At 40.2% G+C, this 24,265-nt stretch overlaps 1 protein-coding gene and 1 long non-coding RNA gene across 6 annotated transcripts in view; both read left to right on the top strand.

Moving 5' to 3' along the window:
* Positions 1-24,265, top strand: part of LOC126968781 (uncharacterized) — a 181,222-nt gene that overhangs the window by 91,798 nt on the left and 65,159 nt on the right. The window lies entirely within an intron of this gene.
* LOC126968689 (sulfite oxidase, mitochondrial) lies at positions 1,528-24,265 on the top strand. 5 transcript variants are annotated; one of them, XM_050813742.1, is made up of 11 exons: positions 1,528-1,713; positions 1,790-1,956; positions 4,063-4,189; positions 8,549-8,727; positions 10,079-10,232; positions 14,689-14,884; positions 16,342-16,476; positions 17,260-17,452; positions 19,977-20,177; positions 21,896-22,059; positions 22,966-24,265. In XM_050813742.1, exons 1-11 carry the CDS (start codon positions 1,703-1,705, stop codon positions 23,104-23,106), a joined length of 1,668 nt encoding a protein of 555 aa, XP_050669699.1. In that variant the 5' UTR covers positions 1,528-1,702; the 3' UTR covers positions 23,107-24,265. The 5 variants fall into 5 exon arrangements, with proteins under 5 accessions (XP_050669699.1, XP_050669700.1, XP_050669702.1 ...); XM_050813743.1 differs by having other exon boundaries at positions 16,345-16,476; XM_050813745.1 differs by lacking the exon at positions 17,260-17,452 and having other exon boundaries at positions 22,966-23,114.

The raw sequence follows: 24,265 nt of genomic DNA on the forward strand, positions 1-24,265 counted from the left end.
ATATATTATACTTATAAGAGACGAAAACTTTTATTATAGCACTGATGCCATCGCCAAGAATTAAAAAAATTGCGGAATCAGTATTTTAAAGGTTTTCTAGCAGTTACGAAAGTTAAGAAAAGTCGAGGCATTGATAAGAAAATGGTTGTTTCTTTTTCAGGAAATTGGGACTACTTGCTAAAATAATAATATATTAACATGAAATTATAACTTTTTGAAGTAAAATTTCTGTAGACCGACTTGGGGCTAACATAAATATTTTTCTGACGGAAGTAACATTCAGTACTTCAACAATAATAACAACAATATTTTTTTAATCGTTATTATTTAATTGTTTTAAAAAAATTGTTCAAGTAATTTCAGTAAGTTTAACTCAGTAATTTTGTAATATAAATATTATGTTATTACGAATCGTCCTTCTAGCAAGACTCGGCGCCGGGTCATAAAGATCGGTCTCGGTGTCGGTTGGTTGGAAACGAACGTTTCGGACTTCAGAGCTGACCGTCGTCTAGTCCCGATCTTAATCCGCTAGATTATGGTTTATGGTCAGTTTAGAGAGTACGGCTTGTTCTAAACGCCATGATAGATTTGAGACCCTAATTTTTTTAATTACAAATTTGAAGTAAAACTTCTATAGGCGCGACTTGGGGGTGATTCAGAATTATTTTCTGACGGAAGTAACGCTCAATTCAAAAGTCAATTCAATAAGTTTTACTTCGATCGCGCGTAAAGGTTACACACATATACGTTTTTTATATTTATGTAGTAACTAACACACTGTAAAAGTAAATGTTATTACGAATGGTCCTTCTAGCAAGACTCGGCGCCGGGTCATAAAGATCGGTCTCGGTGTCGGTTGGTTGGAAACGAACGTTTCGGACTTCAGAGCTGGCCGTCGTCTAGTCCCGATCTTAATCCACTGGATTTTGGTTTATGGTCAGTTTAGAGAGTACGGCTTGTTCTAAACGACATGATAGATTTGAGACCCTAATTTTTTAATTACATATTTGAAGTAAAACTTCTATAGGCGCGACTTGGGGGTGACTCAGAATTATTTTCTGACGGAAGTAACGCTCAATTCAAAAGTCAATTCAATAAGTTTTACTTCGATCGCGCGTAAAGGTTACACACATATACGTTTTTTATATTTATGTAGTAACTAACACACTGTAAAAGTAAATGTTATTTGCAATAGAAAATCTTTTTTTCTTTGTTTCAGTATTTATGGCAAGACTAGGTATGGCAGAATCCAACGGTTTTAGCACCTGTACGTTAACAAAACATTCTCATCTACATTTTTCACATTTAGGACGATATATTTAGTTTTTTTGCTATTTCACAATATATTATTGGCGCTTAAAATATGACGCCATAACTGCGTGGCACTTCCACTCGTAACTTGAATTCTAAAGGTTTCTAGCCTTTTTTGTCAGCTGTCTCTCGTTGCACTTGCTTCCCGTACCATTCAATAAAAAAAACTATAATGTCAAACACCAAAGTTTAAACTTCAAAACCCGAAGGCCGAAGGTCAAACAAACAAGTGAAACAAGTATTACTATGTTGAAATAAATATTATTAAATACGAATATTATCATCGCAAGAACTGATACTGATAAAACAAGATAATAATAACATTTTTTTGATGTGGAACTGGAAGTATTGAACATAAATATATAAACATAACTTAATATCCTTCGAAAATATGTTGATCAGGTAGTATTTCTATTTGTTATTATTTTAATATGTCCTTCCTAGTTCCTTTATTTCATTAAGGCAATTTTAATTTCAGGCGGCTAATTAGAGGAAAAAAATTTATAAAATACTATCCTATTTTATTTCGACGCCTATATGGACGTGAAAACAATGATTTTTATGAAAATGATAACAGAAAACGTGACGTTGGTCGTACCACTGCGTTTGTTTTAGGATCAGTACTTATTGCTGGAGCAGTTAAAGGTTTGTTTATTTGTTCACATAATATATTTGTATAATATAAAACCAGCTTTCTCTTGTCATTGTATGCAGTGAATAAAATTTAAATGCAGAGATGACTTCATTTAAAACTATATATTTCATTTGAGATACTGGCAAAGTATAGTCATTGACTAGAGTATTACATTTAAGTTACAGAACTTACACATCTAATCAAATATGTAAAAAGATCTTCATTAGGTCACGGTATTAAAGATCTGATTTTATCTGTATGGTGGGCAATCTTCTTTTGTGATTTTTTCAAATTAAATGGAGCATTTGATGTTTACTACATCTGCAATGTACCCTTCATAATGATTAGCGATGGATGTGATTTAATAAAAGCAACTATTGCAATACCAGTTTTTCCTAAACATTGTTCTGCCCTGGCCAAGTAATTTTCACACTGCCCCTTTTTTGGCCCACATAAGCTTCGGTTTAAAAGTATTAAACCGAAGTTGTTTCAATTTGGCTTTTCACATTTATTACTAGTAAAAAGGTTATAAATAGTAAAAAGTGGTGCACTCACTGGCTTTTATCTACCTATTTATATACCTTACAAATATTAATGATGTGTTAATTGAGAGTAGGTAATATATTTAAAACAAGGTGGACCTGGTATTTTACTTTGATGGGACAGTACCGGGTTGCGAACTGGCAAATGGGAAATGCTGGTGTATACTGCCTTCAAAATTAATTGCTTTGCCTGCTGGAATAATTTTCTCTATATTTCTATAAGTTGTACATATACTAGAATTTTGTGTTAAATAAACAATCATAAGTTTATTACCATGTCACACTTTCAAAAACATGCTTGCATTTTACAATTAATAAAATTTGATAGGATATCATACTCTGAAGATAACAGTATATAAATTTAGCAGAAGCAACTTATGTGAACCTATTTGAGAATTTACTGATAACCTTCAAGTGTTAATTGCTTTTAAATTGATGTCATTGAAGAAAATACTTGTTTTTTTTTAAATGATACTATTTAATTTGGGAATGACTGCCTAGGTTGCCTACAGTGCAGTCTTGAGGTTCTTTCGATTTGTAAACAAGATAAGGGCAACAATTCAACTGTATTTCTTAAATGTTTCTTATCTCAAGTCTCAGTTATTTAGCTGTTTAAAAAAAAACATGATTGGACTTAGACTGTGATCGCAGACTTTACTCACATAAAACTTAGACAAGTGTTAGCTTCACATAATCTGTGATTTCGTTTTTATAGTCTACAGCTGAAATTTTGCTGAGCTTAATCCAATGCAAAAGTCAAGTTTGTGATTTATCATACTCAATTCTCAGCAAAGTTTCTACATAAGTAAAGTCTGAGAAAAGTGTAAGTAAGCTCTGTTGACCTCAGCCATAGAGTCTGAGCAGCAATCTATTTACCTATACCTGCAACAATGACCTATGCACACCCACTGAAAAGATCTGTTTATTTACACCGAGAATACCCATATTTATATTTTTGGAGTCAGCTGCTGCTTTAACTGATGCTTCAAACTAGCAGGCCTACCATGAACTGTTATTGAGATTCAATTGACGACCTAAAATGAACTGCTTTAGCAATTAGCACAATTTTTAAATGCATTTGTAATAATATAGATGCAAAAAAACCACTAAAATCTTATCATTATAGGTTTCGAAACGCAACACATATGGTATATTGAGTAAGAGAGACAGACTTATGCAACAACTGTAGAGTGTCATCTCTTTCTCACACCGCGGACCACAGACAGCTTTCTTTCATTCATTCTTCCATAAGCGATTCAAACGCCATTCAGTTATAGGCACTTCATGGTACGAATCTTAGAGATTCAATTTAGGTACTAAAACTTTACTGCATCGGAATTAAATCGCTAATTAAAATTTGATGGTAGGCTTTCAGGACTGTGATCTGCCACCAATTCATACTATAGAGCTTGGTACTATAATATCCATGCCACTGCAACTCACTGACAAACCCTGTCGTAAGACACTATTTAAGGCACTATACTTCTATCCAGGCAATGGTTGGAAGGCCAATAGGGATGTCGACCAAGACATGGTATTTATATTCCAAGTCAATTAAAATTGAAACTTTTCCAGAGCAGCTACAAAAAAAAGAAAATGAAGAAGTGTTACCACTGCCAAAGGAGAAAGTTGTGGTGGCTGGAGAAAAGAAACCCGGCCTGCCCACATTCACGGCAGAGGAAGTCAGCAAACATGATAGCAAGTAAAATATCACAAAATTTCATGTTTCCAAATGTACAGTTCATATTACTTAGTAAGTTATGTAAAATGATGGATGAAAGGATGTGAAAAACAGATATACTACTGTTCATACATTCTGTTTCTACGTTCTACAGTAGGTACCATCATTCTACAAAATATATGTCCAGGATTTATTTAAAGATGTTCACAACAAGGGTATCAAGAATAGAAGGGCTTTTACTCAGGCCAAGCTGTAAGTTTCTGGATTGTAATTTAATAATGCCACATTTTATATTAGAACAAGATGGGAGGATGAACTCAAACTCACAGCGGGCCCGAACTGGAGAAGAGAGGCCCATGACAGACTATGTTAGTTAAGAGACATCCTCTAACTCAGAATAAAAAAGGCTTAATACAAATAGTTTTATCATTGTTTTTCCATGTATGACATGGGTACCTTCTTTAAAAGCTGGCAACACACCTGTGATTTCTCTGGTGTGGCAAGAGAATGTGGGCAGTGATGATGATGATGATGCCATAATGTAAAAGGAAATGATACAAACTTATGTGTAACCTAACAATGTTCCATTGTGTGTTCCATTTTCAAATACCGTATTTTTTTTAATATTATTGTGTTATAGATGTCCAGAAATTTTCAGTATAATCCACATACATAAGGATAGGCAAATAGAATTAATAAATGAAGTGTGAATTGACATCTATTCCAGGCATACTGTTCAAAAATAACCAATTAAAAGTTTTTTTTTTTTTTTTTTTAATGGAATAGGAGGACAAACGAGCGTACGGGTCACCTGGTGTTAAGTGATCACCGCCGCCCACACTCTCCTGCAACACCAGAGGAATCACAAGAGCGTTGCCGGCCTTTAAGGAAGGTGTACGCGCTTTTCTTGAAGGTACCCATGTCGTATCGTCCCGGAAACACCGCACACGGAAGCTCATTCCACAGCTTCTTGGTACGAGGAAGAAAGCTCCTTGAAAACCGCACTGTGGAGGACCGCCACACATCCAGATGGTGGGGATGAAATCCTAACTTGTGGCGTGTCGTGCGAAGGTGGAATTCGGCGGCAGGAATCAGGTTGAACAGCTCTTCGGAACACTCCCCGTGATAGATGCGGTAGAAAACACACAATGAAGCGACGTCTCTACGCAACGCCAAATGATCCAGCCGTTCACAGAGTACTGGGTTCCCGACAATTCGAGCTGCTCTGCGTTGCACGTGGTCAAATGGATCGAGCTGATACTGGGGTGCGCCAGACCAGAGATGACAGCAATACTCCATGTGAGGCCGGACCTGCGCTTTGTAGAGCGCTAGAATGTGGGCCGGCTTGAAGTATTGCCGTGCTCTATTTATGACCCCCAGTTTCTTTGAAGCCAGTTTGGCTTTGCCCTCCAGATGGCCACGGAATTGGCAATTGCTCGAGATTTCGAGACCCAGTATTCCGATACTAGGCGAGGCTTTAAGGGAAGTGTTCTCGAAGAGCGGTGATACGGCAAATGGGGTTTTTTTAGTGGTAAACGCGCAAACTTGAGTCTTCTGGGGGTTAAATTGGACAAGGTTCAACTTACCCCATTCCGCGACCTTCTCGAGAGAGGACTCGATAGAAGACACAAGTTTCTCCCGGCACTGGTCGACGTTTTCCCGAGAGAGACCTGCATGGCCCGTGTATACGGCATCACCAGTGCTGTCGTCTGCATAGCAATGCATGTTGGCGGTGTCCAAGATATCATTGATATGCAGAAGAAACAGCGTGGGAGATAGCACACAGCCTTGGGGAACTCCAGCGTCCACGGGCTTGGGATTCGAGCAATAACCGTCGATAACGACCTGTATGCTGCGTCCAGTGAGGAAGCTGGAGGTCCACTTGCATAAGCTCTCGGGAAGCCCAAATGATGGAAGTTATGCGAGGAGCGCCTTGTGCCATACACGATCAAAGGCCTTCGCTATATCCAGACCAACTGCCAGGCCTTCCCCCTTGCTTATACCAGAAGATCGCCAGTCGACCGACCATTGCGAAAGCCGTACTGCCGGTCGTTGATCAACTGGTGACCCTCAAGGTATACCAAGAGCTGGCGGTTAATTATGCTCTCCATGATTTTGGAGAGTAGGGAGGTAATCGCAATAGGCCTGTAGTTTGCCGGATCCGAACTGTCTCCTTTTTTTGGGATCGGATGGACAAGGGCTGACTTCCATGAATCAGGGACTACGCCTTTTGAATAAGAGTGCCGGAATAAACGCGTTAGCACCGGCGTCAACTCAGGGGCACACGTTCTAAGCACGATTGGAGAAATGCCATCCGGCCCGCTCGACTTCCTGACGTCCAACGAAAACAGAGCTCGCCTAACAGTTTTCTGTCGGAACTGTACTTCAGACATGGAGCTCTGACACCGCGGGATGGTCGGCGGTGTTTTTCCGTTGTCGTCAAGAGTCGAGTTGGAGGCAAAAAGAGTGCACAGGAGATCGGCTTTCTCTTTTGCCGTATGGGCCAGGGTGTCATTCCTCATGTGCAACGGCGGCATGGACGGCTGGTTGAAGTTACCAAGAGCAACGACAACGACCAGAACTTGCGTGTTCCGGTCGGGTAACTGGAAAGCTGCTCGCCAATTTTGACGACGTGCTTCGATTTCGCACAGGCGATTTGCCGCTTAAAAAATCTGGAGGCACGGTTATATTTCCTCTTCAGAACTTTGCAGTTCGGATCCTTTGAGCCCAGCGCCGCAACCCAAGTTCGATACGCCTGTTTTTTGCAGTCAGATGCTGCTTTAACTGACGCATCGAACCAGGGCTGTGATCTGCCACCGATCGGTACTACAGAGCTTGGTATAAAAATATCCATGCCCTGCAGTATCACATCGGCTACTGCAACGGCGCAGGCACTAGGATCATCGGAAGGGAAACAAACCCTGCCCCAAGGGTAGGATGCAAAAAAGGAACGCATCCTATCCCAATCTGCTGACTTGTAGTGCCAAACGCGGCGGGTCGCTGGTGGTCTGCGACGTTGGCGTCGGATAGGCACTACACTCCTGACCAGGCAATGGTCGGACGTTCCGAGAGGGGCGTCGACAGAGACCTGGTAACCATCGGGATGTGTAGTCAGCAGAAGATCTAATAAGGACGGCATGTGGCTATCCACATCCGGGAGCCGCGTCGGCGACTCAACCAATTGGGACAGACCATACGCCAATGCAAAATTATGCACAGATCGCCCTGCGTAGTCTGTGGTACGTGATCCAAGCCATTCGGCATTGTGCCCGTTGAAATCACCCAAGACTACGATTTCAGCGGAGGGGATCTGAGCAAGCACGTCATCAAATGCCGCTTGAACGCAGCCCATGAGGTGATCCGTTTCTGCGTTACCACTATGGGACCTGTAGACACACGCATAGATGCGGAGCCGGTCCTCTAAATCTACGCGGAGCCAGAGAGTAGACAGGCCCCTACCCTCAAAATTGCCGAGACGGCGACAGCAGATATCCTCCCTAACGTACACACATACCCCGGCATGAGGCATGAAATTATGCTCAATTTTGTACCCGGGGTACGTTAAATATGACGTATCGCTAGGTCGAGATATCTGCGTCTCCGTAAGGAAACACAAGGCCGGCTGCGACGTCTCAAGGTGGTGGTGGACGGCGTTAAGTTGGAGTGAATTCCCAGGATGTTACAAAAGTCCACATTAAGCGTGGAGCGGGGTGCCGTGGTGTTGCTGCCCTGTTTGTCCTGTGACATACACGGTACTGTGCCCTCCCCAGAATACGAAGGGCAGCCCGAGCGCGAATGCTCGGGGAGGGATTCTCTGGCTCTACAAGAGCTGGTACCCTCCTGGGGTAATTTCTCTTTAAATACCAATGCTCTCATATTTCGACACTAACCTATGCGAAACATAGCGGCACTAGGCCGCTACTTCACGCCGGTATTCTGTGCGAGTGTGGTAAGTAACCCGGACAGTCTGGCCCGATTGTGCTGACGTCATGAGACAGCAGCGTGACTCTCCCACTTTCAAGAAGTACCATTGGGTAGGACTTAGTATCTACAGGATAAAAATATTGTAGTTGATAGAGCTTTAGTTCACGATTATAATGATACCACTCTTATTACAAGGTTACACACCATTCCAGAGAAAAAAGCATTATAAGTATTATAACCTAACCTCAAATTATGATTGGTTTGATTGTTTTTTAAGGATTGGGACATTTTAATGGGGAGGAAAGAAAGGGAAACGCCTAGAATTCGTTTCTGGCACTCGCCGGCCGCGAGGTAGCATTATAATCGTGGACTTAAGCTCTATCAGACGCTAAACGGTCCCATCATTGCTCTACCATAACCCCATGGTTATATACATTCAAACACGCGGGTGTGCAGATCTAGTTTCTGGGTGACGTACAAGCATGGCGTTTACGACGTGACCCCGTTCCTGGCGTCACATCCGGGCGGAGAGCAGATCTATAACGCAGCCGGACTCAGCATTGAGCCCTTCTGGAACGTGTACGGGATGCACAAGACGCCGGAAGTCTTCGCCCTGCTCGAGTCTCTGCGGATTGGTAATGTACTTCAACCACTGACCTGTATAAATACCACTGGACAGGCAATTTTTTGTCCTATTTGAAGCGCCTCTCGCAAGCGTCCAGAGAACTAATTTTGACGTTTAATACAAAAGGCTGCAAAGGGACGTACAATACTCTGCATTTTGAATTCATTTCGTTCTTTTTCCGTGTTATTTATACTTCAATAATCAACGTAATAAATCTATCGATGTTTGCTAAGGTTGTCATTTCTAATTTTGGTACCGCAGACTCTCGCTACATGGCCAACAGCGCCAAAATGGCGAATATCAAACAGGCACAAAAGCACTTTGACAGCGACTAGTCCAATGGTATATAGTAGAGGTCAGTGACTTCAACACATCACACAATAATTCATGTACCACGACACGACACCCTTTAGTTACCTACCTAAAAGTTAAAAATACAAACAGTACTGTACAAAAAATACAAAAAGATGCTTTCTGCTAAAATATTAGTCATTCTTAACGACTTGTTCTTTTTTTCAAGTACAAAAAGATGCTTTCTGCTAAAATATTAGTCATTCTTAACGACTTGTTCTTTTTTCAAGTACAAAAATGATGCTTTCTGCTGAAATATTAGTCATTCTTAACGACTTGTTCTTTTATTTCAAGTACAAAAATGATGCTTTCTGCTAAAATATTAGTCATTCTTTGGCACCTTCTTGAAACTCACGTATACTTCTCCCATATTAAAGCATCCCTCTTGGTTACTGCGTTGTAGTGAGCATGGATGGTTGCTTGTCCTTTCTTGTCTCATCAGTTGTCCGGCCAATGTTTTGCCCACTTGTCTCTTACTAAAATTAACTTTTTAATTTAATTAATTTTTATTAAATTATTTTTAAAGTTATACTTCTTTAGGCGCGTTTTGAAAAAATGATGAGAGTGAAATTTTACGATGCGCGCACATCACTGTAACACAAAAGTAACAGGTTGAAATTTGTTCCTAAAGTTTTCTGACGTTCGCGTCATTCGTTTTTTTTTTGGTTTTTTCGTCCCTTATTAGGACAGGCAAAGGGTTCAAGCCCATACAACCGTATTCATCATTTAATGATAAATTGTCAAAGCCATCTTTGCAAGATATTTACTAAATTGTTCTTTCTAAAAACGTAGAATAAATCATTTTAATGACTTTTGCTTCGTTAAGCCTAAGAAGTATAACTTCTTGCGTGCATACATTTTTTTACACGCACACAGTTTTTATGAACGTTTGATTTTCCACATTTCCATAATATGTTTGCCTAAACTGTTGACAGTTTTGGACGCTTCGTTGTAATACAAACAGTAATCAAGCCTGCTTGGACAAATATTTGAACATATATTTGATACAGGTAACCTGGCCGATGCCGACGTGGCTGACTACGGCGACGACGAGCTCTGGGCGAGAGAACCCTACCGTGACCGACGCCTCATACTAAAGACCGCCCGCCCGTTCAACGCCGAGACACCGCCGAAGCAACAGGTGGACCATTTTGACACACCCAAGTGAGTTGTAAGTGATTTCTTATTAAAATAAAATACTATTTAAAGTATTAAAACCCGTGTAATAGTAACTTTATTTTTATATTAGGTTTTTGCGTTTAATTTACTGACAGCCAGTAACCATCTGTCTACAGCAAATCCCACCTCCAAGGCAACAAACGGCGGTAAACTTATGACAAATAGTATCTCGACTCCTGGCAACCACAGTTCCCCTGAAAACGTGCTTCTGCAAAGGTCACGAAACGTTTGGTTAAATAAAATAATAATAAAAATGTAACCTTATCTAGTGCGTGTGGTGTCGCACCAGATTAGCACCATCCTTTCTCCTCCCGTGGGTGTCGTAAGGGATACAAACAACGGAGAATGGGCAGCAGTATCTTCCGTTAAGAGAACACCATTTACTATGATCGCCATCCCGCCTGCCAAGCGTGGCGATTATGGCAAAAACCCCTTAAATATGACAGACACAATTAGGCTCCGGCCCCCAGTCCCCGGCGGCCCCGCTCGTGGTGGCCACGGTAGCAGCCACATAAGTGACGGGGTGCTAAGAATCCCCGGGTGTGGCAGCGAAGACCATTGGCCCTGGCAACAAACAATGTCAAGACACTGCGTACCGACGATAAGTTGGAGGATGCTGTGAGCAGATTACGATGGGATGTCGTGGGGTTATCTGAGGTCCGAAAACAGAGTGAGGACTCGATAATCCTAAATACCGGACACATGCTCTACTTCCGGGAGGGCGACCAACTACCCCAGGGTGGTGTCGGGTTCCTCGTTCACAAGTCTCTCGTCAACAACGTAACTGAGATGGAGAGCGTGTTGACTAGGGTAGCGTACCTAATACTCAGAATTACTGAACGGTATTCAGGGGGTCATTCAGGCTTACGATCCGACTTCGACACACTCAGACGACGAGGTGGATGCCATGTATGAGGACATCTCAACAGCCATTCACACTCCGAAGACCCACTTCAACGTTGTCATGGGAGACTTCAATGCAAAACGGCAAACGTAGCGGCGATGAGTTGAGAGTGGGGCAATTTGGTTATGGAAATCGGAACGCCCGAGGCCAGATGCTGGCTGACTTCATGGAGAAGGAAGATCTCTATATGATGAACTCCTTCTTCATGAAGCCAGAACAACGCAATTGGACTTGGATCAGACCTGATTGTGCCACCAAAAATGAGATCGACTTCATTATGTCGACTAAAAGACATATATTCAATGATGTCTCCGTGATCAACTCAGTGAACACTGGGAGTGATCACCGCATAGTAAGAGGCACATTGAATATCAATCCAAAACTGGAGCGGTCTCGACTGGTGAAGTCTACGCTCCGACCCGCACCCATCCAGATACAAAACCCAGAAATCTTTCAACTCGAATTGCAAAACCGCTTCGAATGCCTCGGTGACTGCGTAGACGTGGACGAGTATAATAACATGTTCATGGCAGCTGTTCAAACGGCTGGGTCTAAGTTTTTCAAGGCCAGCCGTTCAAAAAGAACCGGAAAAATCTCAGACTATACCCTAAAATTGATGGATGTAAGACGCCAAATGGCCTGAAGGGCCATTTGGCGTCTTACCCGGACCCGGCGTCGTACCCGGACGATGCTTCCCAGTATAGGCAGCTAAATAGACAGATCTCCAAGTCATTAATTGAGCTATATACGCCACCACAATACAGATTGTGTGAAGGCGGCCATAGAGCGTAACAAAGGCTCAAAAGTATTCGCACGAGATTTGTCTATCGGGCAGAGCCAACTGACAAAGCTGAAGACCGGTGACGGCAGGGTCGGTTCGTCTAAACCCGAACTTTTGAGGGAAGTCGAGAAGTTCTACGGACAGTTATACACGACCGCACGGGCACCTCTTACCAACAAGGCTGAAGACCCAAAAGCCAAATTAACCCGACACTATACCGAAGATATACCAGACGTCAGCCTGTACGAGATTAGTATGGCCCTTAAACAGCTTAAAAACAACAAGGCCCCGGGTGATGATGGAATCACAGCTGAGCTTCTGAGAGCTGATGGTACCTCTGTACTTAAGACCCTCCAGAAACTCTTCAATTCCGTCATCCTCGAGGTCAAAACGCCGCAAGCATGGCACAGAAGTATAATGGTGCTGTTCTTTAATAAGGGCGAAAAAATGCTTTTGAAGAACTATAGGCCCGTATCACTTCTGAGCCATGTATATAAGCTGTTTTCTAGGGTTATCACGAATCGTCTCGTGCGCAGGCTCGACGACTTCCAGCCTCCCGAACAAGCCGGATTCCGAAAAGGCTTTAGTACCATAGACCACATACATACGCTGCGGCAGGTTATACAGAAGACAGAGGAGTATAACCAGCCACTATGCTTGGCGTTCGTGGACTATGAGAAAGCTTTTTATTCGATCTAGACCTGGGCGGTACTTTAGTCTCTCTAGAGGTCCCACATTGATTACCGATATATCGAAGCGTTGCAGTGTTTGTATAGAAACGCCACCATGTCAGTCCATCTCCAGGATCATATCTCGAAGCCTATCCAACTGCAGCGGGGAGTCAGACAAGGCGATGTCATATCTCCCAAGCTGTTCACCGCTGCGTTGGAAGATGTCTTTAACCTTCTGGATTGGAACGGACTGGGCATCAACATCAACGGCGAATACATCACTTACCTTCGATTCGCAGACGATATCGTAATCATGAACCATGGAAGACTTAAGCCATATGCTCGATGGCCTCAATACAGCTTCCCAAGGATAGGATCCATAGGTCTCAAAATGAACATGGACAAGACGAAGATCATGTCAAATATCCATGTCGCACCTACTCCCATAACAATTGGGAACTGTACTCTCGAAATTGTCGACGAGTACGTCTACCTCAAACAAACAATCCAGAAAGCTCATGGTCGCTCGGAGGGCAATGGAGATGGCTATGCTCGGAGTTTCCCTGCGAGATCGAATCAGGAATGAGGAGATCCGTAGGAGAACCAAAGTGACCGCCACAATCCAAACGATTGTGAAACTGAAGTGGCAATGGGCAGGGCACATAGTTCGACGGACAGATGGCCGTTGGGGCAGTAAAGTCCTCGAATGGCGACCATGTACCGGAAGACGCAGTCTTGGTAGGCCCCCCACAAGATGGACCGACGATCTGGTCAAGATCGCTGGAATACGTTGGATGAGGGCAGCGCAGGGCCGATCGTCGTGGAAATCTTTGAGGGAGGCCTTTCTCCAGCAGTGGACGTCTTCTGGCTGATGATCATGATGATGATGAAGAAACTAATCTAGATATAAAGTACCTACACGCGTTTTAATCCTTTGTAAAGTATTTTATTTAAATGCCTAACACTCGTGTTATATAATCAAAGAAAATACTTATTACTTATGTCTTTTTACTGAGAAAAAGAAAAGATTATAAAATATTATAGATTGGAACTGCCTTATCTTTATAAGCTGTTTAATTTTTTATGGTGGATTTCAGGCATCTTAAATTATCTATAATCGATTGATAATCCGTGATTGAGATCTAATCATGAAAATTATCTAATTTATTTTTTCCTACCTATTGAAATCCCGGAATATTAAATTAACTCTGCACTTGTAAATGCTTACCTACTAACTACTTATATTTGTATAGATACAACTGCAAGCGGCGGACGCCTCAAATATACTGTAGCCATTTCCACATTGAAATGTTCCAAAACTGGTAATATATTCACTACTAGGCCACATTGTTTGAAGGCTGAATGTCTCTAGACAACCACAGTATTTCCGAATAAAAAAGTGTGCTAATTTCCATGTCCATCAATCAAAAGTTGTATGGTTTATAATAATTATTGTGATTTAGAACTAACAATTTTTTTTTCTGTAGCGGCGTTGAGCACTTTTCTTGGGATGGATATTAAATGGAAAACTCGCGTCAGGACACGGCGATCGAAAATTCGTAAGACAGTTGTTGAAATTATGGATAAAAGATTTATACTTCTAATAATCCAATAGTTATTAATGTTCTACTATTTCAACTTATTTTTCATAGGGTTTTTGGTCCAGTGTTGGATCATTGTGATTGCGAAGCCGAAACGGGTCGAGGGATCGAATCTCAGCCGTGAAACTTTTTTACAGTTTATTACGGATGAAAGTTGATTTTTCTGAGAGATATACTTTTTAATGTAAAATAATTGATGTAATTATGTAAATGTGTTATGTAATTGTCATTTATGTGTGCAATAGCGCAATAAATGAATATTATATTTAAGCACATAAATGCCAGTACCTGTACATACATAAAGCAATTCGTGCGAAATTATTCCCTAAATTTGATATTCAAGCTAACGTGTGACAAAAGTTTCACTCAAAAATCTCATACCAACGAGGTTTTATTCTAATACAGTAACTAGTACGTCGCAATAATAATTTCATTCTCAAACCCCTATTAGAAGCACTGTAATAATGTAAATCTGGTTCACCAGTGAGTTGTTCTACGTGCGGCAACACATGCCCGTACCAGAGCTGGACGCACGCACGCACCAGCTGCAGGTAATGGTGCGACTGGGAGAGGGAGAGCGTCGCTTCCAGTTCAGCTTGGGTGAGCTGGAGCAGTTCCCTTCGGTGACGGTGCGCGCTGCTCTCATGTGTGCGGGCAACCGGCGCTCTGAGATGAACGCGGTTAGTTTCATTAACTCTATTTTTTTATAATATTGAAGAAGTTACAACCGACATCCAAGAGCATCTGCAATACCAGAAGGCCTACAGTCAACTTTTAATAAGCGATTCAATTCCGATGCAGTTCAGTTTAGTTACCTAAACTGAATCGCTAAGATTCGTATCATTTAGTGCCTATAACTGAATAGAGTTTGAATCGCTTATCAAAGAATGAAGGAAAGAAATTTGTCTGTTGTCCGCGGTGTGAGAAAGAGACGACGCTGTAGAGTCGTTGCATAAGTCTGACTGTTTGCGATTCAATTTCCGACTTGATTTGACGTCAACCTCAATTGGATCGCTCAAATCACGTCCTGGTATGAAATATCAAAGCAGTTCATTTTAGGTGGTCATTGAATTGAGTTCATGGAAGGCCCGCAGAGGTCAAAAGACGCGTTGCTTGCCTTTGAAGAGAAAGGATGCTGTCTCTATGTCCCTGATCGAGAATACTATAGCACGCCGATGATTCATCGTAGTTTGACGTGATGTTCGGTAGTGAATTTCGGCTGCTGGTACTTAGGTCATACTAAAAGTTTCTGGATCGTCATTGATAATGGCACATAATATTATGCTTTTTTACTGTTCAAAGTATATAACATCACTATTAACGCACTCTTCACATCCATTGTATTAAACAGTTTTTCTAGTCTGTCTTGAATGGCTTCTTGGAACGCATTTTAGAACGAACAATGGATTGCTGTATCAACACAGTAAGGGGAGAGTTCTCGAATCGAAAGTAGATATACTTACACTCAGTTTACCTGTGCGTCTTCGAGACTGTATTTAAACTTATTTATTTTTACTTACGTAAGCCTCGCATAGATCGTTTATTGTGAGAGGAGGAAAGCGTTTCTTCTTATATTAAATGAATTTGTTGCCCGTAGATATATTTACTCTAAACATATTTGTTTAAGAATACTTTGTGTGACCAACAGCTAATCGAAAAGCGGTTGTGTAAAATTTACTGCAAAATCTTTGAGAAATTCTACAAAGTCGCCTTAGTGAATACTTATGAAGCAATAAATTTCTTTTTCAAAACCAATTTTCGTCTTATTCACTAGTAGCTACTATAAACTTTATTATTACATCAACATTGCTTAAAAAGAAGGTTAGTGTATGTATATTTTTTGATTTAAAAAAGGCTTTTGATGCTGTCAGTCATGTTTTGTTTGTAATGAAGTTAAATAGTATAGGTATTTCATGTACGGTTTTTGACATTTTCATATCTTGCCCTAGCAACCGATACTAAATTGTATAACTTCCTGAAGCCCAGATTGCGCCTCAAACAATATCTTGCGGTGTTCCTCAAGGATCGATCATTGACCCTTCACTTTTTTATATATCTAATGTTGCCAATGCTCTTAATAAATGGCAAGAGATCGTGTGGCAACCGAGTGTTAATGATGAGGATGGCGGGCTCGCAGCAGGTCAAGCCGGTGAAGGGCCTATCGTGGGCGGGAGGCGCCATCAGCAACGCAGTGTGGGGTGGCGTACGGCTACGGGACGTGCTTCTGCACTGCGGCTTGGGAGACGTGGATCCCACCGACCTGCACGTCATCGTGAGTAATCCTTTCTTCATTTAGCTCTTTTTACACGATTTATAAAATACAAAATATTTTATATGGATACTTTTTTTATGGAATAGGAGGACAAATGAGCGAACGGGTCACCTGGTGTTGTTATGTGATCACCGCCGCCCACATTCTCTTGCAACACCAGAGGAATCACAAGAGCGTTGCCGGCCTTTAAGGAAGGTGTACGCGCTTTTTTTTGAAGGAACCCATGTCGTATCGTCCCGGAAACACCGCACAAGGAAGCTCATTCCACAGCTTAGTAGTACGAGGAAGAAAGCTCCTTGAAAACCGCACTGTGGAGGACCGCCACACATCCAGGTGGTGGGGATGATATCCTAATTTGTGGCGTGTCGTGCGAAGGTGGAATATTTCGGTTTATTTTAATTTAACTGGCTATATTAAAAAAAATTAACTCTTACTTTTTTGTTTATTTTTTTTAGCTATAATTCCTTGTTAAAACTTTTACAGACATTATTAACTTAATGTATTTATATTGATTTTCTGACGGTTTATATATCGGTGTTGGTACCGACTAGTTTAGTTACAATTAATTGTATCGGTTTTAACTAATTATACCATTTAAAAACAACAGTCAATTAGAAAAAAATTATTTTGTCGTAAGACCTTGATGGTCAAATCTCTATATTTGAGCTCAACTTTAAGAATGTCAATTATGGACCTAGTCAAATTATACCTATTTAATAATTCTACTTTAAAGTCAAGATTGTAAAGATAATTTGATCAAACCCGAGTTTCACGTGGCTGTAGCTGACGGGGGCAGACGTAGACGCGACGGGCGTGAACTTTTCGACGTCGATCCCGCTACATATGGCGCTGGACCCCACCGCCGACATCCTGCTCGCGACGCAAATGAATGGTACCGCACTGCCGCTCGACCACGGATATCCGCTGAGAGCCGTGGTGCCTGGAGCGGCCGCCGTACGCAGCGTCAAGTGGCTCGGTGAGCAGACACAGATACTTTTACCACACGCCCATAACGGTCAATGATTATGGATGACTTAGAAGGAAATGGTATCGAGAGCATTATTAATTAAAGACGATTGTTTGTATTTTAACCGACGGATTGAACGTAAAACCGAGTAGACGCCCCAGTCTGTGCCTGACTTAAAAAAATCAATGTGCTTCTCGATGACAATGTGCTCTGTGAACTGCTAGATAACTTGGCGTTGCGTAGAGACGTCGCTTCATTGTTTCTTCAACCCCATTCATCACGGGGAGTATTCCAAAGAGGGCCTCATTGGCGTATCTATTCAACAATAGATACGCGAAGAAGCCCTATCATTGAACAGGAAAAATCTATGCATATTCACCAGGATGTTAACTGGGCACTGTCGCCTAAACAAGCACCTCAGTGTGGTCGAAATCAAAAAGGATAAAACTTGCAGATTTTGCTTTGAGGCTGATGAAATGCCTCTTCCTCTCCTTTGCGATTGCGGCCCACTAATGCATAAGCGTAACACCATCCTTGGTGACTAAACCCTGCTCCCTGATGCTGTTTGTAATAAGAAGATACTGCGGTTCGTAAAGACGGCAGGACTTGACGACAAGCTATAGGTATGAGTGGCGAACCCAATAGTTCAATTTTGGACGCGGTGTTACTAGGACTCACCTGGACTAGTCAAATAGCCACCCTCTTTAAATAATAATTCCAAAGAGGTGTGGCCTGATTCCTGCTCGAGAGTCCACATTCGCGCGACACGACAGAAACTAGTATATCCTACCCACAATCTGGATTACTTGTGCAGTATTATACAAATGATTTAAGTTTTCTTTAGTGTTAATTCCGCCAATATTTGTTTTTTAAAACAATTCGACACGTGTTTCGCCTCTACACGAGGCATCATCAGGGCGTGTTGTCTCGCCAGTGTAAACATGTTATGATAACATGTTTACACTGTTGAATGAACAAACAAATTTAGTCCCATCACCTTTGTTACGTGTCTCTTCCGGGGGTAATACGTCACAACAGCCGACCAATCACAGCGCGTCATTTCATGGGACGAGGGTATAAAAGAGCGGCTTCCGGCTCATTTGATTCAGTCTCGTGCCAGATTTTGGCGAGACAACACGTCCTGATGATGCCTCGTGTAGAGGCGAAACACGTGTCGAATTGTTTTAAAAAACAAATATTGGCGGAATTAACCCTAAAGAAAACTTAAATCATTTGTATAATTATGGATTTCCGCAAAGTAACGCTTAATTCAATAATTTTTTTTTGTGCAGTATTTCCAGGACTATACGACATGGGTATTTTGCCTAGTCGCAGATACAGTGAAAAACTGTTTACTATACCCGCTCACTCTTCAGAATAGACATGATGACATTTCTCTCGTGTAGGTTTCACGGTGACCGATTTTAGGGTATCGCCACAGAAAACAATGATAACACGTAAAATAACAATTAAAATTTCTAGTGACACAGTTATGATAATTGAGACGTGACGTCATTCATGTTTTAGTTAACATGGCCGATTGTCGTATTTATATTTTTATTTTAATGAATATCTTGCTAATTTCAATTATTTATTCCATTTATTCTTTTATCATTAATACTGTCATCGTGCCCATTGCTCGCTTCTGACACAAGATGGACTCGGCACCCACACAGTCATTGTACACGTCCCGCGTGGAATGCATAGAAATGATGACATTTTTTTTATCTTAGAGACTTAAAAAGTGAACACAATTTACACCATAAATTATAGACCAAAGCATTCGACGTAAGACTTAGGCTAGTGATTGCAACTTTCAGTCCAATTAGACCGAAGCCTGTGCTATAGTGCGCGCGGAAGCGCTAGTCACCTACTGAGGTATGGGGGGGGGGGTGAGACGGGGGAGGGCGCGATTGACAAGACGCACACGATATATATGGTCGACGGCAGACTGAGTTAGCTTGAAATTTGTCTACCTCCCCCGCCCTGCCGCTCAAATACCTGAGGCGGTGTCTAGCGCTTCCGCGCACACTATAGTCGAAATATCCAAATGAAATGTCAAATATTAAAGTTTTCTAATTTAATCTAAAATTTGAATTTTATGAATTCTGTACCTAACTAAATTTAATTATTATTAGTTTTCTTTGGCTTATCATATATATAAATACTGACCCAGCAAACGTTGTATTGCCGATATTAAAATCGCGATACAAAAGTAACTGTTGATCGTAGATGGGTGAAAATTTGAAGTTGTATGTATTTTTTAATGCCGACTCATAATCAAACAAATTTAAAAAACATGTCAAAAAATTAAAAAAAAATCGTGTGGGCATAGCATTTAGGGGGATGAAAAATAGATGTTGTCCGATTCTCAGACCTACCTAATATGAACTCAAAATTTCATGAGAATCGGTCAAGCCGTTTCAGAGAGTACGGGAACGAACATTGTGACACGAGAATTTTATATATAAGAAGGTAAGTAAAGTTAAAAAAAAAATACATGAACTAACGATTTTAATTTTTTATTGTACAGAATCGATTACGATATCGAAAGAGGAGAGCCCTTCTCACTGGCATCAGAAGGACTACCGTTCGTTCAACGCTTCGAAGACCTGGGAGACAGCAGACTTTAGCACGGCACCGCCCATCTATCATCTGCCCGTCACGTCATACGTGTGCGAGCCCGCAGACGGCGAGTACGTGCCCGTGCGGGATGGACACGTGCTTCTGCGAGGTGATTATCTATACGTACTCTACTTGATATTTTCTCTATCTAGAGTTATATAATATAACTAGTACTTGATGTATATAAAACGCTATGTATTTGGGTAAGTGTGAAATTCTATTCTACCTTATTGCTCTAAATCATAGGTTCTCAACGTGAGTGATAACGCCCCCTTGTGTGCGTTTGAGACTCTCGGGGCAGTAGAAGACCCAGAGAAAATTAGGGGGCATTGAGATGGCGCAGATGGGGCGTGGGTAGATTAAAAATTATGGTCTAAAAAGAAAATACTCTAGAAAAAAACATATTCTCAAAGTGGGCGGTGAGCAAAATAAGGTTGAGAAAATATGCTCTAAAAAGTGATTTTTTACTCTAATTTTAGTTGTAGCTAAATCTTGCTATTTAATGGTAACGCCACAACCACTGTTCAGACATTATTTACAAATAAACTTAATATCTCCACATGTCTGGGACATATGTGACTAACAGACAGAAACTAGTAGTGCTAGTAAACTAGCAATAACTAGTGATAATCATTATTATAACAGAAATAAAAGATGGCTTGTATCTAATTCTAGTAGGCTTCATAAGATAAAAATAATAGCTTAAATGTATACACTTATAATAAAGTCCCAGCCACTGTTCAGGCATTATCTATAAACAAATTTAAATGTTTTATTAAAAAATGGCACTGTCGTAAATCCTAATACTTCGCTCGATCGGATAGCCTGGGACTAGATTATGATTATTTTAAAGCAGTAACAATGATATTACAATATTGTATATTTCATTAAGAAGAGCGCAAAAAAAGAATACAGGGAGAGTTTCTTGCGCCGCTTCTCCTCTCTCCGAGCGCCATTTGTTTCCGAAGCGAGTAAATTCAAAAACACTTTATTCATGTAGGTCACAAAAATGACACATTTGAGATTTTTTTTTGACATTCATAAGAATGTCAAAAAAAATATATAAATATTGTTTCTTATTGAATTTACCGCTACTTCGTAAAGGGTTGAGCTAATGAGAAGAAGTAGCAAGAAACTCATTGCCACTCTTTTAAGTCAAGATTTACATTTTAGTTGTTTTACAAATCATTTCAATTACAATATATGCAGAGTGACGCAACAAAAATACTCAAATGTCAAAAACTGAAAGGCTTACATGAGTAAGTCAAAAAAAAAAGAAAAAAAAAGTAAATTAATACTTATAAACACAAGAGTTATTGAGTATAGTAGATGCATCAATCCACACATACCGTAAATAAATAGAGGCATTATGTGAGCATTTCATAAAATAAAATATATAATAACTTTAACTTTAAAGGAAATAATAATAATAAAAAAAACACATCAAGCAGACCTCCCGGTAACAAGATCACCCAGCCCCCACGAGTAGCACCCGTTCACGAGCATGACGCATGGACCAGCCAACGCCTCCCTCGACCATATATTAGGGAAGGGAACGACCCGCCCCACGTCGCCGCCACAAGCAGAGGCATTTAAGCGAGCATGACGATACCTGCCACGAGAAATCTACCGAATAACAAAACAATTCAAGTTCATCTACATATTATGCAATACTTACTAAATGCCTCTACTTACAATTTTGTTTCAAATTACATAGTAGTGTCTAGTATATTAGAAATGACATCAAAAAGGAATCAATTTTGAGAAAATAAATGCCTTTTAACAGATTTTTTTTTATGATTTTTATAAAAATGACTGTGGTGTCAGGTTACGCCTACTCGGGCGGTGGTGCCAAGATAGTCCGTGTGGACGTGAGCTCAGACCGCGGCCGCAGCTGGAGCGAGGCCGAGCTCCAGACTGACAGCGCTGCGCCGCGTCGCCACTACTCTTGGACGCTATGGAGCCTGCAGCTGCCGGTGCAGCCTAGACAGGTCTGTACCCACAGCCCTACATACTCCTACCTGTCTTTTTATGACAATGACAATAGGAGACGAGACGAGCAGTGTCGCTCAGAATTCTTGAAAAATCCATAAATTCTGAGTGGCACTACAATTGCGCTCGTCACCTTGAGACATAATATGTTAAGTCTCGTTTGCCCAGTAATTTCACTAGCTGCGGCGCCCTTCTGAACGAAACACAATAATGCTTACACGTTACTGATTCACGGCAGAAATAGGCGCCGTTGTGGTACCCATAATCTAGCCGGCATCCTGTGCAAATGAGCCTCCCACTGGTAAATCTCTTCTCTTCTTGTTATCTTAGGTTGTAATTGATTGAAACTTTACTTTTTTTGAGTCAGGTTTTGTATCAAATGTTTCATTTTAATTATAAATGCAAAGGTCGGTTTGTTTGTTGCACCTTAACTACTGAACAAATCATTAAATTTTGCATACTTTGTCTGTGGTACAGAAAAATATATACCTACGGCCTTACAAATAGTTATTTGTAAGGCCGTAGGTTTGTATAAAGTTATATCTGAGAATAGACCAAGAATATGCAAAATGTTTACAAATAGACATTTTGAGCTACGTCCAAAGTATAATGTTTCCCGCGTTTATTTGCGAGGCTGCTTGACTTGCAGATAGCTTCAGCATTATCATTGTATTGACTATGTTGTCAGCGATATAGTCAAAATTTTTTATATTCTTGGTATTTTCTCAGGTATAACTTTATACCAAGTTTATTTGTAATGCCGGTTTGGGTACAATTTTGCTCCGATTTTTTTGTTAAATATAGTTTGAAACCAAAGGTTCTTTTTATTTTTCTAAATGCTACATTTTGCTCGTACTAGGTTTGACAAACACAGTTTTATATTATGCTTTTTGTATTGTCTTCAGGAGGATGTGGAGATTTGGGTAAAGGCAACAGACAGCAACTTCAACACTCAGCCTGAGACATTTGAGAACATTTGGAATATCCGTGGTATCCTCAGCAATGCATACCACAGGATACACATACACTTAAAACATGAAACCTGACATCAAGGTACCTACAAATAGATTGAATTTATTGCGAAATGATGCATCTGTCTGTCTTGTCATTTATAATAACTAAATCCATTCCATACTTACCTTAACAAATTCTAATTCATATATTTTTATTCAATATAGGATTTAAAATCATTTATTCAAAATCTACCACTGCACCACATTATGAGATGATGCTAAAAGTTAATAGAAATGATTTTACTTTTTATGGAAGGGTTCCTATACTCTTGAAATAGTTTCGCCTCTCTTTAGGGATATCTTTATTCCATTTCTAAAACTATAAAACTCTTCTAGATATAAAGAAAATTCATCTGTTTTTTTTGTATTTGGAGAATAGTGAAATCCCAAAATACCAAGTATTTAAATTTAGGTAAGACTGTTGAGATATCTCAAATGCAAACATGCTCTAAAATATCAGAACTGCTAAAATGGATTGTTTGTGTGTGTAATGCAGTATATCTGTCATTGTGAGTGGTCAATTTTAAAAGATTACATGTAGCATTGACATAAATTGCTCATTTGTCATATAAGATTGGATATGTCATGGGATACCATAAAGAAATTCTTAAAATTGGTAAAAAATTAAGTTTTATTTATATTTTTTTAACTGCCCATTCCTATATTTCTAGATAACCAGATTTATATTTCAATGTGGCAATACCTTATTTATACTGCCTCTTAAATTCTACTGCTCATAAAGTTAAAAATTATCACCTATTTAACAAATTATCTTAAAGATAGTAGATTCATCTGATACAGATATTACATTACATATATATATATGTGTATCATCAGTATTGTCACTATTATTCTATTGCACAAAACAGCCCCAGATTAGAATCTTACAAGATCCATGACCTTGTACTATATAAAGATAAGTGTTTCCCAATTTTAGATTTTTTTCAGCCTTCATAACATTATCATCATTAGTGTAAGCTAGCAAACTAGTCTTATTATTAATACTACACAATGGAATAAATTTTTGTTAGTGATAGATAGACTTTTGTCATTAAGATGTTATGTAAGTTATGAAACAATATGTGATAATTGTGTCATAGACAATGATCAAATCAAGAGGCTTTTGTAAATAGCTTATTAAATTATTTTATAGCAGCATATTATGTATATAAAATAAAATAATTTTAAAGCA

Source organism: Leptidea sinapis, chromosome 16 (assembly GCF_905404315.1).
Source record: "Leptidea sinapis chromosome 16, ilLepSina1.1, whole genome shotgun sequence".
NCBI classification, from domain to species: Eukaryota; Metazoa; Arthropoda; class Insecta; order Lepidoptera; family Pieridae; genus Leptidea; species Leptidea sinapis.

Bases quoted from the DNA above. Each gene is read 5' to 3' on its own strand.
- LOC126968689 (XM_050813742.1), top strand. The intron at 20,178-21,895 runs GTGATTATCTAT...CTGTGGTGTCAG, and splicing joins TGGACACGTGCTTCTGCGAG to GTTACGCCTACTCGGGCGGT. The intron at 22,060-22,965 runs GTCTGTACCCAC...TATTGTCTTCAG, and splicing joins TGCCGGTGCAGCCTAGACAG to GAGGATGTGGAGATTTGGGT.